This window comes from Miniopterus natalensis, chromosome 17 (genome assembly GCF_054644295.1).
Source record: "Miniopterus natalensis isolate mMinNat1 chromosome 17, mMinNat1.hap1, whole genome shotgun sequence".
Taxonomy (NCBI): Eukaryota; Metazoa; Chordata; class Mammalia; order Chiroptera; family Miniopteridae; genus Miniopterus; species Miniopterus natalensis.
The window spans coordinates 22,798,688-22,817,139 of NC_142097.1; the positions used below are offsets into that span (position 1 = coordinate 22,798,688).

An 18,452-nucleotide genomic window follows, 5' to 3' on the forward strand; every position below is an offset into this window, starting at 1 on the left:
CTTGCACTCTCGCTTGCCCTCCCGGCTTTCGCCGCTCACGCCGGAAGTTACGTCACAGCCAATCGCCGGGACTCCTGCGAGGATGTGCAAGTGCTCTGCGCAGCCGCACTGAGGTTTGGTTCTGGGCGGTCCGGCCGGATTCATATCTCCCGGATTCCTGTGCCCGGTAAGGGGGAAGTAAGAGGGAGGGTGGCGGAGGCTGGTTGACTGAGAACTGAGGCCCGGAGAGACTCGGGAGCTGTTTGACGCTCTCTTAGCTTGTCATTAGCTTTCACCAAAGGGACCTTATGAGCCATGCGGCTCGGAGGACGGGACCCACGGTGGCGTCGCGCCCCAGTGACGTCAGACCGAGGAAGCTGCTGGTCCCCGCGCTGGGTTCAGGGACCTGGTCTGCGGTTCCTGCTGCCTCCGCCGGTGCTATAGTGCTATGCTAGAGCCAACCAGAAGACAAGTTCTGTTGTACCAGGCTTCCCCACCTTTCTGCACCATTTATTTCCTCACACTCTTTCAGACCTCGGAGATCAACCGTGTGATGGGCAAGCTGACGCCCAGGGTTGGGTAGGCTACACAGTGATGCTGGTAAATCCTGGAACAGAACCCAGTCTCCTGACTTCTAGGACAACGCTGTATCCGTTTTGCTAACGGAAAGCAAAGACCGGATCTCCCCTCACCCATGTTTTTTTCTGTTTGTCTGTTAACATTGGTTTATTCTGCTAAATAAAATGGGCCAGGACTGTGCTAGGCTCTGGGACAACGTTGCCTCAGAGCCTAGAAATAATAATGTACATCACTTATGTAACAAAATCTTCTAGTAGCCACAGTAAAAAGCAAAACGTGTGAAATTCATTTTAATCACATATTTAACCTCGTTTGTCCAAATATTTCAACGAGTAACCAATGTTAAAAATATTAATGAGATCATATCCATTCTTTTTTCATGCCAAGTCTTCAAGATCCGGTATAATTTTACACTTACTGCCCATCTCAATTCAGACGTGCCACATTTGCAGTCCTGAGTAGCCACAAGTGACTAGTGGCTGCTGTAATAAGCAGTACGGCTCTGGGATATCAAACGTAAACAAGACTCAAGTTCTCTGGTTTCATGGGGCTTAATACTGGGGAAAGACACCAGGAAGTAAACCAACAATGTAATGACAAAATTTGAAAAATGTTAGGAAACAATGACAGATATAGAGAATAGCAGGGGTCCTGTTGCAGAAATTGAAAAAACTAGTGAATTGGGGGTGAGAATAGGAGTGGGGTGGGGAGTGTTGTTAGGAAACAAGTTGTTAGATTAAGTGCAAAGGCAGGCCATCTGATTTATATTTTGGGGTCACTATTACTGCTAAACATTTATCCTGGTCAGGCCTCTGTGCTAAGTGCAAGGGAAATGGTAATACCCAGTTAAATGAAGTGTGACTGACTATGGCCTTGGGAATCAGGGAGACCTGGCTTCAAATCCCACCTCAGCTCTTTACTAACTCTGATATCTTGGTAAAATTACTGAAATGCTGAATCTCAATTCCCTCATCTGTCAAGTGGAATTTTAATCACTATTAATAAATAATACGTGATTCTGTAGGTATGTTGTATTAGAAATCATATATATTTAAAAGAACTAGCCACAAGGCAGGTAGTAGATACATTGTAGCCATTGTCAGATAAGCTACCTGTTAGTGTTTAGCATGAAGAGGTTTCTCTTTCAACCATGTAATTATCATCTCTGCTTTCAGATTCAAAAAATCCTTTTCCACCTATTCAAGACTACATATAACATAGCCCAAACTATCCATTTTGCTAATTAACATGTTTTCCACCCCCTTTTTTCTCTTATTTTTAATCCTCACCTGAGGATATGTTTTACTGATTTTAGAGAGAGGGGAAGGGAGAGAGAAAGAGAAACATCTGTATATGAGAGAAACATCAATCAGTTGCCTCCTGTACGCACTCCCACCAAGGATCGAACCTACAACCTAGGTATGTGCCCTCGCCAGAAATCAAACCAGCAACCTTTTGGTGCATGGGACAGTGCTCCAGCCAACTGAGCCACACTGGCTAGGGCACTGTTTTCTGTTAACACTTGTACCTAGTAAATTTGAACTCGGATCTGAAACTTAACTTTAGGAATGCATTTCTTTCAGAATGTATAACTGAAACTTGAAAACGTAATGTTTGTGCTTGTTGAAATACAGCTTTGTTCTCAAATTGTGTTTTGTCTTTAAGTAAGTTGTAAGAAGGCAAATACACTTTCCTTCTTTATTCCATCCCTCCTCCTTTATCCAAATGTTTTATATAGTACTCCACTCATTCGTTTGTTCAGTGAACAATTGCTGAGAGCACCACTATATTTTACTAAACTCTATTCATTCCCGTGTGCTTATGAATCAAATGTGATCACTGATGACCACCAGTCTCACTTTAAATTCGTGTTTACAAATCTCAAATGGGTGCACAGCACTGCTGAGATCCTACTACATGCTCCTGCCAAGTTTACTCTTCCACACTCCAAATGCCTGTTATACGGCCTCATCTCCCCAAACTTTCAATATCCCTCCCCTCCCACCTCCAATTTATAGTCTTCACTTATTCTTCACTGAGAAAACATACAAATGAGAACTTCATCTCGCCACCAAATCTGCCAACCTGTAAGTACTTTCTGCTTTCCCTCCTCTTTCATCGAAAGAAACATCCCTGTTCCCATCGAAAACCAACTGTTTCCTTTCGTACATTGGAACCCATCCCCTCTCACTTTCTCAGGGTCTGTGCTTCGGTGATTATCCATTCTTTTTCCTAGATTACACTTATCTCTCTCTACTGGGTCACTTCCAAACATGATAAATATCTCCCATCTTGAGAACCGCCCCCCTGGAACCCAGACTCCTCTCTCACACTTTGTCTCTGTTTCTGTGCTCTTCTTCATGGCAAGACTCCTTGAGCAATATTATTGTCTCATACTCTACTTCCTCATCTCCTTTTACTCCTGTCCACTCCAATCAGGCTTTCCCACTCCCCATTCTCATTGAGATAGTTCTTATTAGGTTACCAATGACTTCCATGTTGACAGCACCTGTGGTCACCTCTCCATCTTACTTGAACCTCTCAGTGGTACTCAACACCTGTATGCTGATGGCCCTACATTTATTTCTCCAGTCCTGACATCTAACTGAGCTCCAATTGTCTCCTTGACTTCTCTGCTTGGGTAGCTAATAGGCATCTCAAACTTAATGTGGCCAAGCCAGAATTCTTGATTCTCCCCCACACCTGTTCCTTTCCTGCTCATTTCCGTCTCAGTAACTGACACAACTGTCCACCTAGTGGTTGAAACCAAACACCTAACTATGCACCTTGATTCCTCTTTCCTCGTCTCCCCACACCCAACCAGCATCAGACCCTGTCAGCTTTACCTGTATAATCCTGTATGAGTATGTTTTCCCACCTCCTCACTTGTTACCCTAGTCAAAGTCCTGTCATCCTTTGCCAAGACTATTACAAGACTATCTGCTCTCCATTGTCACTCTTGCCACCCCCACCACACACACACACACTACCGCATTCTATTCTCTACTCACACCCAAATTATCTTTTCATATGTCAACCATGGTTATGGCAGTACCTATTCAAGCTGAACAAATCTATCATCTATCACCCAGAAATCCCAACTCTAGCAACACCCAACAGCATTGCATAAATATATTCGCCAAGATCATGAAAAAAGAATGTTCATAGCAACACTACTCACAACAGCCTCAGCTGGAAACTACTCAAATGTCTCAAGAGTAGAACAGATAACTGAATTTTAATATATTCACATAATGGAATACTGCGTAGTATTGAGAATGGGTGAACTAAAACTACACACAAGATAGAGGAATCTCACAAACATAATACTGAGTAAAAGAAACAAACAAAAAAAGACATACTGTATGATTGCATTTATAAGATGTTCAAAAACAGTCAAATTTGCCTGGCTAGTGTGGCTCAGCAGTTGAGCATCGACCTAGGATCCAAGAGGTCGAGGTTTGATTCCCAGTCAGGGCACATGCCCAGGTCACAGACTCCATCCCCAGTTGGGGGCGTGCAGGAGGCAGCCAATCAATGACTCTCATCACTGATGTTTCCATCTCTCTCCCTCTGCCTTCCTCTCTCTGAAATCAATAAAGATACATTCAAAAACAAAAAACACAGTTGAATCTTAATATATGGTGTTAGAATCAAGGATATTGTTTACCCTTGTGGTGAGTAGCAACTGGAAGGGGGCGTGGGGCAGAGAGTTGAGTGCTGGTTACATGGGTATGTCCATTTGTGAAAATCTATTGAGCTGTAAAATTATGGTCTATGTCCTTTCCTCTGTGTATTTTATACTTCAGTAAAGTTTCTTTAAAAGTCAGCCAGATCATATCCCTTCCCTGCTTATCACCCTCAATGGCTTCCCAGCTAACAGCCCTCCTGAACCCCTCATTGAAGTAGCCCCCACCCCTGTCCCCACTTACTTTCTATCACATACATCATCCTCTATTCTTTTCCTCACCACACCTAGTATATTGGTTTGTTGCTTTAACAAGAAACCACAAACTGGGTGGCTTAGAACCAGATAAATATATTGTCTTGTTCTGGAGGCTAGAAGTCTGAACTCAAAGTAGCTGGGCTGTGCTTCCTCTGAAGGTACTAAAGAAGAACCTTTTCCAGGCCTCTCTCCTAGCTCCTGATTGCCTTAGGTCCTCCTTGGCTTGGAAACTGTCTTCTCGCTGTGTCTTTTTACATGTCGTCCCTCTGTTCATGACTGTCTTTGTGTCCAAATTGCCCCTTTTTATAAGAACATCAGTCATATCAGGTTAGGGCCCCCCTAACGACTTCATTAACTTGATCATCTGCAAAGACCCTATTTCCAAGTAAAGTCACATTCACAGGTACTGAGAATAGGACTTCAATATCTTTTGGGGGAGACATAATTCAACCAATAGCTAACCTATCATTATCTGAAATCACCTTGTTCATTCGTTTCAAATTTGTCATGTTTGTCATGTTCATGTTTGTCAAATTCTCTCCTCTAGAATATAAGCTATGAGAGCCATTCACCAGTGTATCCTCCCAGACCTAGAAGAATGATTGGCACACGGTAGGTCCTCAATAAACATTTGCTGAATTGATGACTTGGGATATGTTGTTGAGTATTCACAATCCCTCAAGCACTGTACATACTGACTCATGTATTCTCCAAGCAGCAGGGCACACAGAGAGTTTACTGTGTGCTGGGCTTTGCTCTTTGTACTTCATATTATTAGGTCATTTAATCATCACACCGCCCTATGTGACATTCAGGATTATGCTCACTGCAGGAACAAGAAAACAAGGCACAGAGTAATTGAATAGCTTGCTCAAGGTCAGGATTTGAACCCAAGCAGTCTAGACTTTCAAACCCTCAGTTGTAATCTCTATATACCCTACCTCTAGAAGCTCATTACATCTCTATGCCTTTCTGAGGCTGTATTAGTGGCAGTCAAGCAGGAAGAAACGTAGGGCTATGAACCTGCCACACCAGGCCTAGGTGAGAATTCTTTGGGAATGATTGCTCTCACTCCCTCTAGAGGGAGTCTCATGCTGAAAGATCCAAGAGGAAGAAGCGTTGTAAAGACTCTAATTAATTAGCAATACCAGGAGAAAATCAATGTAGTTCCATGTATTACATCTAATGCTAATTATAGGAGGTTCACCTACATTAAAAATAATAGGAAAGTCACTTCTGGAAGTGAGGACGACTTTCTAAGCAATAGAAGTCATCAAGAACAAAAAGGCAGATTTGACCTCATAAGAATTTAAAACTTTTGTACGTCTGGAAAATACCTTAATAGACCAGTTATGCAAATTGATGACAAATATTAAGCAAAATGTTACCTAATAGATAAATGAACAAAGGACTCAAACAGAAAATTCACAAAAGAGGAACAACAACCCAATCTAGACAATGATGACAAAATAACATGGAAGTGCATCCCCCCTTGTTCCTCAAATATATGATACCTAATATTGGCCAGGGCATTGTGAAACAGGCTCTCTCATACACTGCTGGAGCAGAATATGATTATGTGCAACTGCTCTGGAAAAAAATTGCTAATATTACTAAGGAGACATGAAATAGCCATACCCTTTTCATTAGCGATCCCAATACTGAGGCTTTATCATAAGGAAGCAGTCAGTTCTTCATTGTAATTACCAAAACTGGAAGCAATGAAAATTTCCAGCAACAAAGAAATACATTAAGTTAGTGCACTTGATGTGATGTGATGCCATGGTGACAATTACGAAAACTGTAGCAACATGGAAAAATATTCATTAGGTACTGTTAAATTTTAAAAGCAGGACACAAAAATTGCATATAAATTATAAATACAAATACAACCATGTTAAAATACATAGGGAAAATATTTTAACGGCAAACAAAAATTATAGTGTGGTGAGATTATGAGTAATTTCATGACACTATTCCCCTAACTTCCTGTATTGTTAATATTGTCTTTCTGTAAAAGTTTAATTTTGTTGTAAATGAACTGTATGCTTATTGTAAAAAAAAAATTACAATACAAATTGTGAAGTAAAGTCTCTGTCCCATTGTCCAGTGAAAGACACTGCTTGCTGCACATCACTTCATATGACATAATGTTATATCATACGCCATATACAGTATGTTATTTTTTATATAAAGGGAATCATACCATGTATACTGCCTATAACTTTTCTTATTTCCGTTGACAATCATCTCAATCTCAGTTGCCTGAGTTCATGCAAAAACCTCTTAACTGGTCTTCCTGCTTCCACCCTTGCCCTTCTTCAGACTACTTTCAAAGTAGTCCACTGAACCAAGTAAAAGCAAGTTTACCTCATTCTTTTTAATGGTTGCATAGTATTCTGCTAAATGAATAATACCATAATTTCTTTAAGCAATCCCTTACTATGGAGGACATTTAGCAATGAAAATTCTTGTACATATATATTTGGTCACTTGCATGTCTATTAGGAAAAGTCCCAGAAAGAGATTTTATGAGCCAAAGAATATGAACACTTAAATTTTTGATAGACATTCCCAAACTGACTTCCAAAAAGATTGTACTAATTTACACTCCCAGCCAACAGTATTCTAGAGTTCCTCAAATGCTCATCAGCAGTGAATATTATCCACTGGTTCAGACTTTACCAATCTCATAAATGAGGAATGCCTCACTGAAGTTTAATTTCCATTGACCCGGTCACAAAAGAAATGAAACATCTTTTTATTTTTTCAATCAACCATTTTTTTTTCTGTAGTTTGCTTTTTCATATTCTTTGCCCTTTTCATACTGGCCTATTGGTATTTTTACTGATTGAATAGAGTTATGTATATTAAGGAAATTTGCCTTCTATTTTATGAGCTGCAACTATTTTCCACATTTTTCTTTTGTAATTTTTTTTTTTTTTTTTACAATGTCTTTGATAATTCCAAAAGTTTTCATTTCTAAGAAGTAAAATTCAATATTCCCCTTTTTGGCTTCTGATTTTCATGTCATGCTTAGACATACCTTCTCCATTCCAAGATTTATTAAAGATATTCACTTATGCTGTCATCTAGTACTTTTAATCATTGTATTTTGGTGCTTTAATTTTTGAATAACTTGGAACTTTTTCTGGTGTAAGCAACCAAGTAGAAGATTCGGCTCACCACTGCCTATCTACATGGCTCTTTGGCCCCACTCATCACTTATTAAGTAGATTATTTCCCCACTGATTTGAAATACCAGCTTTATTACACACCAGATCTCCCCGTATACTTGGTTTATTTTTTGACTCTTTTCTGTTTCTTTCATCTCTCCATTCCGGCACCAAGACAAAAATGTTTTAGCTTTATACTTTATAATATCTTTATACATTTCAGTATCTGAAGTGCTCAATTTTCCCTAATTAATAATTGAAATTTTATACTATAAAATAAAGTTTACCTCCCCTCCAAGTGTGTCTACCACCCTCTCAGGGGCGTTTGAAAGAAAGCCCAGCTCTCTCAAGGAGAAACTTTTAAAACTTATTAAAAATAAATAAAAAGTAAAAATAAAACTGATACTGCAGAAAGAACTAAAGTGGCTCCTCTCCTAAGTGACAAACCTTCAGAACGGTCACTGCATCTGGGAATGGCGGAGCCTCCCCTCCCCTTCCCCTTCCCCGGGCAGCCTTCGCCCACCCGCGGCCGCCGGCCGCATTCCCCAGCTCAGCCTCTAGGGGTCGCAGCCCGCCCCAGAGCGAGCGGACCCGGCCGGCCTGCCGGCTCCTCTCACAGCGGCGGCCGTCGTGGCGTCACGTCCGGTCAGGGCGGAAGTCCTCCCCTGGCCCACCGGGAAGTAGCTGAAGGCTGGGCGATGGCAGTTCTGGGGGCCTCGCTCTCTGGCAGACCCGACACCGTAGTTCCCCCGCGGTAGACCGGACCAGGGTGGCGGGCTCCCGGCCCCGAGGTAAAGAGCGTCGAGGGCTAAACAGCGACCTTAGAAAGGAGCCTGGGGACCCCTCGGCCCCTATTGCCGCCGCTCCCTTACTGGGCTGTAAACTGCCTTTGCCGGGGCTGCCCCGGAAGCAGGTCCACTTGGTATCTTACGGTTCCCAGGGGGACCGGCGCGGGCGCGATTTTCCCCCTTCACCACACCAGCAAAGCTGGTGGTAGCCCCAGACCGGGGGTTCAAGGGCGCCTTTCTTCCTAATATCGCCTCTCCATCGCTGCAGGGATGGAGGGATCTAAGACATCCAGCAGCACCATGCAGGTGAGCTTCGTGTGCCAGCGCTGCAGCCAGCCCCTAAAACTGGACACGAGCTTCAAGATCCTGGACCGTGTCACCATCCAGGAGCTCACAGGTCAGCGAGACCCTTGCAAAGAGGGTGGTCAAAATCGTTGGAAATGGGCAGCTTTGGAGATGTAGATCTTAAGGTGCCTCTCCGTGTAGTCTGCCACAGACTCCCGTGTAAACCTAGGAAAGTCACTTAATCTCTCTGGCTCCCTGTTTTCTCATCCGAAACATAAAAGAGTTCTGACACACTGTCCGAAGAGAGTTTTCAATAGCAAGAACAGGTCCTTAGTTTTTTTACTCCTGCTGTTTCAGAGTAAAGGAATATGTATCTATAATAATAAAGGGCATATTTTAGGGACTTGCCATACCAAATGCATTAACATGCATTACTCTGTTTAGTCCCTGCAACAACCCCCAGGGATCATTTTACAAGTGAGGAACTGAGGCTCAGAAAGCTTAAGGGACTTATGCAGTGGTCAACAGCTAGTAAATGGAGGAAAAGAGTCTCATAATCCCAAAAAGTGAGATGTAAAAAAGAAAACTGAATAGGCAGTTAAAATAAGCTCAAGAATCTGGAGTCAGCCTGCTTGGATTTAAATCCTGGCTATCATTTACTAGCTTAATGATTTTTTGCAAGTTACACCACCTCTAGGTCCTGGTTTCTTTATCTGTAAACATAAAATGACCTTAAGGTAGTTTTAAGAATCAAATATGACAAAGAACAATTTAGGAATATGCTGGACAAATAATACTCAGTAAATGTTAGCTGTTGTTACCACCTGATTTCTTTTTCTGAGGAGAATTAACCCTAATATATTTTAAACTTTTTATTATGGAAAATTTCAAACATACAGCCAAGAGGATAGCATAGTGAACTCTCTCATATCCATCACCTAGCTTCAACAACTAGCTACACTCTCTCATTCTTGTGTTCTCTATACCTTTACTTACCTCCCATCCCCACTCAATTATTTTGTTTTTTCACTTTTGTTATAGAAAACTTCAAAGTATATAATGAACCTCATGTACCCATCACCTAGCTTCAACAATTATTAATGCATATTTAATAATGTTTCATTTATAGCCCCATCTGTTCCCCTCCCACCCCAAATTATTTTGAAGTGAATCCCAAACATAAATACCATACATATTTTGGTAACTATTTTTGAAAGATAGGTGTCTTTAAAAACATAACCATGATCTCATTATACTGGAAAAATTTAACAATTCCTTAATCTCATTTAATGGGAGTAAGGGGAAGAATACAAGAGATTCTTCTTTGTGTAAATGGTACTTTAAGAAAAAAGTGAAGGTAGGGGTGGTGATGAGGATATTTCCAATTCTTTTTCCATACTTTCATGCCCACTCCTGCTCTGATAAGATTCTTTCTGACTCAATATTTTCCTTTCCCTTAGCTCCATTACTTGCCACAGCCCAGGTGAAATCAGGAGAGACCCAAGAGGAAGAGGCTAACTCAGGAGAGGTAGGAAACACTGGAATGAAAATTGGATTCCTGCAGGGTACTTGGTGCTTCTAGAGCCCACAAACTTTTGGCATCTTTGGTTAACAAGAGGTTCTGCCTGATCAGGCCACTGTGGATCATTGGAAGTATAAAAGTGCACCTGAGGTCACAGAGTTACTGAAAGAGTCATCCATTCAAAAATGTGGAGAGAGGTCTTCTTTATTTGAGGCAAAATTATAAGCCATTATAGGTGACAGATGGGATGACCTATGTATCCAGGTCATCTCAGGGCATTCCTGGTTTACATCTGTTGTCCTAGCTAATTATTAATATCCAGTCTTCTCCATTCTCAAAAGTATCTTGGTTTAGGCAACAAATTATATGATTACCCTAGCCAGAAGAGATTGTCATTGTTAGAGAACATGTCATTTTTAAGCTGTGGTAACTTCGTTGATCATTTTCATTGCCAAAGACAGATGTCATAAGTTTTTGATCACATATAAATTATATCAAAGTATTGAAAACATATAAATTACCTGCTTTTTACTATGCCATGGCAAACTTAATTGTAGTCTGATCTGGCTTTTTCCTTGTGCCATGATATTTCGGGCATCTCACCCTTACCCCTAACTAGTTAGTGTTGAGAAGATGCACATTTAATTATAATTGAGTATAACATAGTTAGGGAATGCTGTTCCCCACAAAATAAAAAACAACAAATGGGATTTGGGGTGTGTCTGCACCAGGGGTCCTTTCTTAGTATCTAAGGATTGGCTAGGTAATACCCATTTAAGTCTCTGGTTTATCAAGTCTTGTGGTTATCAATCAAGGGTAAAGCCAAATAGTTCTGAGGCTATTTGGGAAGTAGACTCCACCTCTAAACTGCCAGAATTCTAATGCCCTCTTATTTCCTTCCCAGGAGCCATTTATTGAAACCCGCCAGGATGGTGTCTCTCGCAGATTCATCCCCCCAGCCAGGTGCCTACTACTCCTCAGCCCCCTGCTCCTTGCCAAAGACTAGTAGAATTTTAATCGAACCCAGAATTGAGACCAGAGTCAGGCGATAGGAGATGAATCATCACCTGCCCTTTTGGCTCCTCCAGAAAAGATGCATTCCCTTATACCTGGCCCATCACCTTCCAGTACTAATTGAGTTTTTCCTGTAGCCATTCACACATGGGAAGAGACAGTAATAGCTCTCATGATAAAGAATTGAGAAAAGTCAAGGAGCGATTGACTAATAAAAGAGATGGGCTCTTGAAAAGTTTAAGAGTAGCAAATGTTAAATGTTCTCATTCTTAGCTATTGATGCATGTGAAGGTGGCTGGTGAGGGGTGTAATATTCAAAAATGGCCTTTCCAGATTCTCCTCCCTTTTCTATTATAGACACACACATATCAGTTTTTGATGCCCCTTCTCCCTTCTTAGTCCATCCAAGCCAACCTTCGTGCTGAGTGCCCCTGTGGAAGACCAGCATGGCCTTCCCTTGGGAGAGAGGTACCCTTGGGAGGTCAGTCGGGCTAGGAGTGGGTATGCACCTTGAGGCCCCTCAGCTGGTGCTTGAGAGTCTCTGCCACTGGCACCACAGTAGGTGGAGGAGGCCTCTCTGCTCCCTCATGTGGCCCATGGGCGGGGGGCTGTCTGCAGGATGATGTCTACAGAAAGTGCCAACAGCTTCACTCTGATCGGGGAGGCATCCGATGGTGGAACCATGGAGAACCTCAGCCGAAGACTGAAGGCAAGTCGGCCTCATTCCAGCATCAAGCAGAGGGCATGGTTGGTAGACGGGGGTGTCTGGACAGATAGCATGGGGCAGGCCCTACCCTGACTCTCCCACACTTCCAGGTCACTGGGGACCTTTTTGACATCATGTCAGGCCAGACAGATGTGGATCACCCACTGTGTGAGGAATGCACAGATACTCTTTTAGACCAGCTGGACACTCAGCTCAACGTCACTGAAAATGAGTGTCAAAACTACAAGTGAGTGCCTCCAGACCCAGGGCCCAGAAACTGGCATCTGTGTTTTAGAACTGTCACTGCTCTGAGACTGCCTGATCCTTACCCAGGAGCTGTGTTCCACTCAGGTAAACAGAATAACAGGTTCCTTTTGGTAAGCATACTCTGTGTCCTTGGCAGACGCTGTTTGGAGATCTTAGAGCAAATGAATGAGGATGACAGTGAACAGCTACAGATGGAACTAAAGGAGCTGGCATTAGAAGAGGAGAGGCTGATTCAGGAGCTGGAAGATGTGGAAAAGAATCGTAAGATAGTGGCAGAAAATCTCGAGAAGGTCCAGGCTGAGGCTGAGAGACTGGATCAGGAGGAGGCTCAGTGAGTGGTCACCCTGTTCTATTTTCCTGCCCTCTGAGCTCCAGGAGGGGAAATGGCTTTCAGCTGAATGTGTCTGATTAGTTTGTAAGCTGCAGTCAGCTGTCATTCTGTAGCATGTCTGCTCTGGATCCTGCATACTGTTCCCAGGCCCTGTTTCTAGAGGTTTGTTTGAGGGGTTATGTATGAAGGGTCAGCATGACTAAGTAAAAAAGCATGTTAATTAAATAGAGCGTGGAGAGCCAGGGCTGTAGTCACAGCTCTGTGCTGTAGGGAACTGGGCTCATTTGGGTAAGTCAGCCGCTGCACCCGGCATCCTGTTCTGGAAAGATGAGCATATTGGTCTACATTTGTTCTTTCTCAGCTCAAAAATTTCATTGGTGCTCTCACCCTGAGAGAACCCTCTGTCTATTGGAGGAGACGCAGAGTCCACATAAACTGAAATAGGGGAAGTGAAGGACAGAACAAAGTTAATTTTTCACAGAGCAGTGTAATAAATTCCACTGGAAATGGTGTTTACTATTTAAAGGACAGTAAGTATATAGAGGTGAAGCTATAGAAGTTCAATTGAGGCCAGTCCATGGAGAAGCCACTTTTTTGTTGTTAATCCTCACCTGAAGATATTTTTTCCATCGATTTTTAGAGGGGAGGGGAGAGTGGGAGGGAGGGCGGGGGGAGGGAGGGGGAAGAGAGAAACATTGGTGTGAGAGAGACACATCAACTGGTTGCCTCCCCCACATGCCCTGGACTGGGGCTGGGAATAGAACCCACAACCCTTCAGTGAACAGGCCTACACTCTAACCACTGAGCCACACCAGCCAGAACTGGAAAAGTCACTCCTGACTCACCTTGATTCTGGGAAAGATCAGACATCCAAGAGGCGTTTGGTCCTGGTTCAGGAGAGGCCTTTCTTCCCCACCCTTTTTGCATATGGCAGCTGGAATCAGACATTCCTGTCTCTCCCGGGCAAAACACCTGGGGCAAGTTGTTCCTTTGAATGGGGTCTGTGACAGATTTAAAAAGGGCTGTAACTAGATGTAACCATAATTACTAATAAATTGTTAAGAGGGGTGGTAATAGAGAAATTTTAGCCCCCGAACTAATAGTCTTCGATGGCCACCTTGGCTGCTCGCAGGTATCAGAGGGAATACAGTGAGTTCAAGCGACAGCAGCTGGAACTGGATGATGAGCTGAAGAGCGTGGAAAACCAGATGCGTTATGCCCAGATGCAGCTGGACAAGCTGAAGAAGACCAACGTCTTTAATGCGACCTTTCACATTTGGTAATGAGGCTGGAGGGCGAGGAGCACCTGGGAAGTACTGCATAGCTGGACCTTACCTGTTGACCACAAGATAGGACTGTATATCATTTCCAGCCCATCTGGGTTTTTTTCATTCCTTGTGATGGGCTAGGCACAATCAGGGGATGGAATTCTAGAGCTTGGTGCCATTCACTCTTCCAAGGAAAGGGAAAGATCTGAGCCCTCCAGACACGTGAAATTCTGCTCCTGCCTGGAGCTGATTTCTTATCCCTAGGGTTATTCATGTTTTAACTTATTTGATGTTTTGTCCATTTAACTAATATCTGTTGAGCATCTCCGGTGTTGTAGACAATAGTCTAAGCACTAGGATGGCAACAGCAGACAGTATGCATTCTACCTTGTAATCTGGTGGAAGAGATGGTTAAATAACAGGCAGTTGTAATACAGTATGGTAATGCTTAACCTAGGGTGCTTTGGGAACGCTAAGGGCGCTTTACCCAATGTGGGGAGGCCACACGGGAAGTTTCCCTCAGAGGAGGCTCATGTTTAAACTGAGATGTGAAGTAGAAGTCTGCAGAAGAGGGGGTTTGTTCCTGTCAGAGAGAACATCATGTGCAAAGAAACAGAGGAAAGTGGGAGTGGTGAGTTCAGAGAACTGAAAGGAGCTTATTGTGACTAGAGTGTCAAGGGGAGAGTGACGGGATGTGAAACTGGAGAGTTCCCAGTTCCTAAAGTATCCTGTAGGTGTCATGAAGGGATTTGGACTTTATCCAAAAGGCATTGAGTTTGAGGAGAAGTGGACAGATCGAAGAGACTTAGGAGGTAGAATCAACAGAGTTCAGTGCTCTTTTTCAGGGATGGAGCTGAGAGAGCATTCAGGGATGATGCCCAGGTTTCTTCTTTGGCATCTGAGCAGCAGGTGGAAAGATGATGACTCACAGTTTAGACCTGTATTTAAAGTACCAAGAGCCTGAATATATGAATCTGGAGATAAGGAGGGAGATTTATGCTAGGTTTTAGGTGAGAGCAGGAAGTCTCAGAAGTTGCTAAGTTTTAAGTTCTCCCTGTGTTTTTCCCTGCCCTTTTGCCTTCTTCTATAGGCATAGTGGACAATTTGGCACAATCAATAACTTCAGACTGGGTCGTTTGCCCAGTGTTCCTGTGGAATGGAATGAGATTAATGCTGCTTGGGGCCAGACAGTGTTGCTGCTCCATGCCCTGGCCAATAAAATGGGTCTGAAATTTCAGAGGTAAGATATGTAGCCCTTTCTTGGGGCGTGGGATGTCTTTGATATAATTGTATCTCCATTCTGGTACTGCTGTCCACTATGATGGGAACCCTTGCTCCCAACAGTCTGGGAGTTTTCTGTCTGTGGAGACTGTCTGCTTCTGGTTTTCCCCTCACCATAGGGCTCTTTCTGTTGATTAAGCAGTCCTCAAGCTGTGTGACCATAGTAGTGGCCCCCAACCCACCATCTATCTCCAGAACCTTAGTGTTCCTCAAGCTATTTTCAGTTTTAGTTTTTAAATCTAAACAAAAACATACATTCATCCACAAAGGTCCCCAGACAATTATCTATGTACTTTGATAAGCAAAATCTTAAACATGGAGCCTATGGGGAGGTGAGAGAGGGATGGGAATAATAAAAGAGGTAGGATGAAGTCTGAAAATCATTGGATTTTAACATCCCATAATCACTTTCGGAGGAGACTGGGTCCATCTCTGTATGCATTTTCTTTTTAGGTATCGACTTGTTCCCTATGGAAACCATTCATACCTGGAGTCTCTCACAGACAAATCTAAGGTACTCTGGGAAATTCCATTTTCACTGGAATACACAATCTTGTACCTCCTAACGAAACAGTTTACTTTTTTGTTAATCCTCACCCAAGGATATTTTTAACCTTGATTTTTACAGAGAGAGTGGAAGGGAGGGAGGGAGGGGGAGAGAGAGAAACATCTGATAGAGACACATCAGTTGGTTGCCTCCCACATGCACCCCAACAAGGGTGGAGATTGAACTGCAACCCAGGTATGACATTCCCTTGACCGGGAATCAAATCTGTGACCCTTTGGCCCAAGGGTTGGCCAAACCATTGAGCAACACTGGCCAGGACAAAACTGTTGTTTTTTTTTTTGTTTTTTTTTACTGATTTCAGAGAGAGGAAGGGAGAGGGAGAGATAGATAGAAACATCAGTGATGAGAGTCATTGATCGGCTGCTTCCTGCACGCCCCCTACTGGGGATCGAGCCTACAACCTGGGCATGTGCCCTGACCTCGCTCTCCTGGATCATAGGTCGATGCTCAGCTGCTGCGCCGGCCGGGCAAAACAATTTACTTTTGATAATGGCATTACTCAGTTCCTTCTTACTGAAATATCTCATGAAGACCCAATGTCTTGTCTAGTTCAGGATTAGCTCTTTGAGACCTGTAGAGAAAATTGGTTTTTTTACAGTCTGTTGAGCAGAGATATGGGAAGATCAGAAGAGTGTGTGTGCTCTAGGATGGGGGAAGGAATCCCTGGGAGGTGGATGTTTAATGCATTTCCAATGATAGTAAAATGGTTCTAGGTGCATTGTTATTTTCCCAGGGTTACTGTTTTCAGTGCAATACAGAAAGAACATGACTTTAGAGATTGATAGGATTGGGAACAATCTCTGATAACCGTGTTGGTGCCACATCCATAGCCAGTTCTCTTTCCTTGGGCAGGAGCTGCCGTTATACTGCTCGGGGGGGTTGCGGTTTTTCTGGGACAACAAGTTTGATCATGCAATGGTGGCTTTCCTGGACTGTGTGCAGCAGTTCAAAGAAGAGGTTGAGAAAGGCGAGACACGATTTTGTCTTCCTTACAGGTCAGTATCCCCCAGGGCTGAGTGAACCTAGAGGAGGACCAATAGAGCAGAACTGAAGGGGCAGTAGGAATAGCGGCGAAGCGTAGTATAAGTGGTGGGAAGGCAGAAAATGACACAAAATCATGATGCTGGTGGGCAGAGCTGATCTAACACTGCAACTGGGCCGGAATATGACCAGCTGGCTCCCGGAGGGAAAGGATGTTGTCTTAGATGGTCTGGGGGGTTTTCTTGGCACAGAGCTCATGCACACTCTCCAATTTCAGGAAGGTGGTTCCTTAAGCCCCTGGAAATACACAAGAATGCTTCCTTTGCCAAATTGTGCAGGAGCCGGGTGATGGATAGATACCTTAATTCAAGAGAGTACGGCTGAGCTGCTTCTATCACCCCAAAACAAAGCGTTTCTTTTCTTCTGCCTCCCTTCTCTCCCCATGAGTTCAGGGATGCCTAGGAAAACAGTGAGGAGTACTGTAACCCTCACTTATCCTCTGCTCCAGGCTTGTCATCTGTTTGGGTGTGTGTCCTGTCCCTGTACTCCACAATGACAATGAGGCTCTTGTGACAGCCTTCTTGATTTTTGGCTTTCAAGTAAATCCAAAATACACTACCATTTCTCGCCAAGTTCTTTAATAGATAAAATGACGTGAATAGTCCCATGATTAAGTCCCTGCCCATTTGCCTGCACTGACTTAACTTGGATCTCAGTTACTAATGAGCTCTGCTGTGTCCATCTGCAGGATGGATGTGGAAAAAGGCAAAATTGAAGACACAGGAGGCAGCGGCGGCTCCTATTCCATCAAAACCCAGTTTAATTCTGAGGAACAGTGGACAAAAGCTCTCAAGTTCATGCTGACGAATCTCAAGTGGGGTCTTGCTTGGGTGTCCTCACAGTTTTATAATAAATGACTTTCCTTAGGGGGATGTCTGCCTTAAAGGCTTTAAATTTGTTTTGTTTCAAAAAAAAGTTTTAAATTAAGTTCGGGTACTATTAAACAGCACATGTTTACAATACCAAAAAAGAAAAAAATCTACAAAAGCCACTTTATTTTAAAATATCATATGGCAAATAGTTCCCAGAGCTACACATGCCATGTATAGCTACCAGCCTTTGTTATAGTTTTGACTCTTAACCCATGCCTTCCTTTACCTTCTCCCCTTAAAACAACTAATTTAAGTTTGCTTCTGTTTTTTTTTTAACTGAGTTGAATTGAGATCGATGTGTTTTCACTGGATTTTATCTCTCTCAACTTCCTGCACTTAACAATATTAAATAGAAACTTTTGTCTCCACTGAGACGATGAGATGTATGAGACGCACAGTTGGATAACTTGAGAAAATGACATATAAGCTTTGGTCACCATGTGATGTGATCAGAAGCTTGTAATCTAACACTTCGCACTCGGTTTGAGTACTGAATGCCTGCTCTGCTCTGTGTTAGAGATATGAAATAGTGTTTGATACTGTTTGAGACATTATGGAGAGAATTATTTGTAATAAAAGATTTGCTGCAGTCTGATAACTGCCCATGGGTTTTTCTTTAAAGTAGAGTACTTTGTATTCTGGGAGAGTTGAGTTCAAGTGCAGGTATGTGGAAATTCTGTTGAAACATGTTTAGAGATGGCTTAGTGTTACCTTCGAAAAAGACTAGTGAAAATAGTCGGCTGTAGAAAAAGCCCTATTTGTGTAGATTTCAATAACAGAACAGAGATGTTAAACTAACTTTAAGGGGAAATACAGACTGCCTTCTTGC

General features: G+C 42.9%; 1 protein-coding gene across 2 annotated transcripts; it reads left to right on the forward strand.

Moving 5' to 3' along the window:
• Window positions 1–94: 94 nt before the first annotated feature.
• On the forward strand, window positions 95–18,221 carry BECN1 (beclin 1). Of its 2 annotated transcripts, XM_016202160.2 has the most exons (13): window positions 95–166; window positions 5,052–5,116; window positions 8,737–8,865; window positions 10,214–10,281; window positions 11,180–11,238; window positions 11,908–11,998; window positions 12,106–12,242; window positions 12,399–12,593; window positions 13,726–13,872; window positions 14,952–15,101; window positions 15,596–15,656; window positions 16,563–16,705; window positions 17,440–18,221. In XM_016202160.2, the coding sequence occupies exons 3-13, from the start codon at window positions 8,739–8,741 to the stop codon at window positions 17,606–17,608; spliced, it is 1,347 nt and encodes a 448-aa protein (XP_016057646.2). In that variant the 5' UTR covers window positions 95–166; window positions 5,052–5,116; window positions 8,737–8,738; the 3' UTR covers window positions 17,609–18,221. The 2 variants fall into 2 exon arrangements, with proteins under 2 accessions (XP_016057646.2, XP_016057645.2); XM_016202159.2 differs by lacking the exons at window positions 95–166; window positions 5,052–5,116 and adding an exon at window positions 8,356–8,471.
• Window positions 18,222–18,452: the final 231 nt, after the last annotated feature.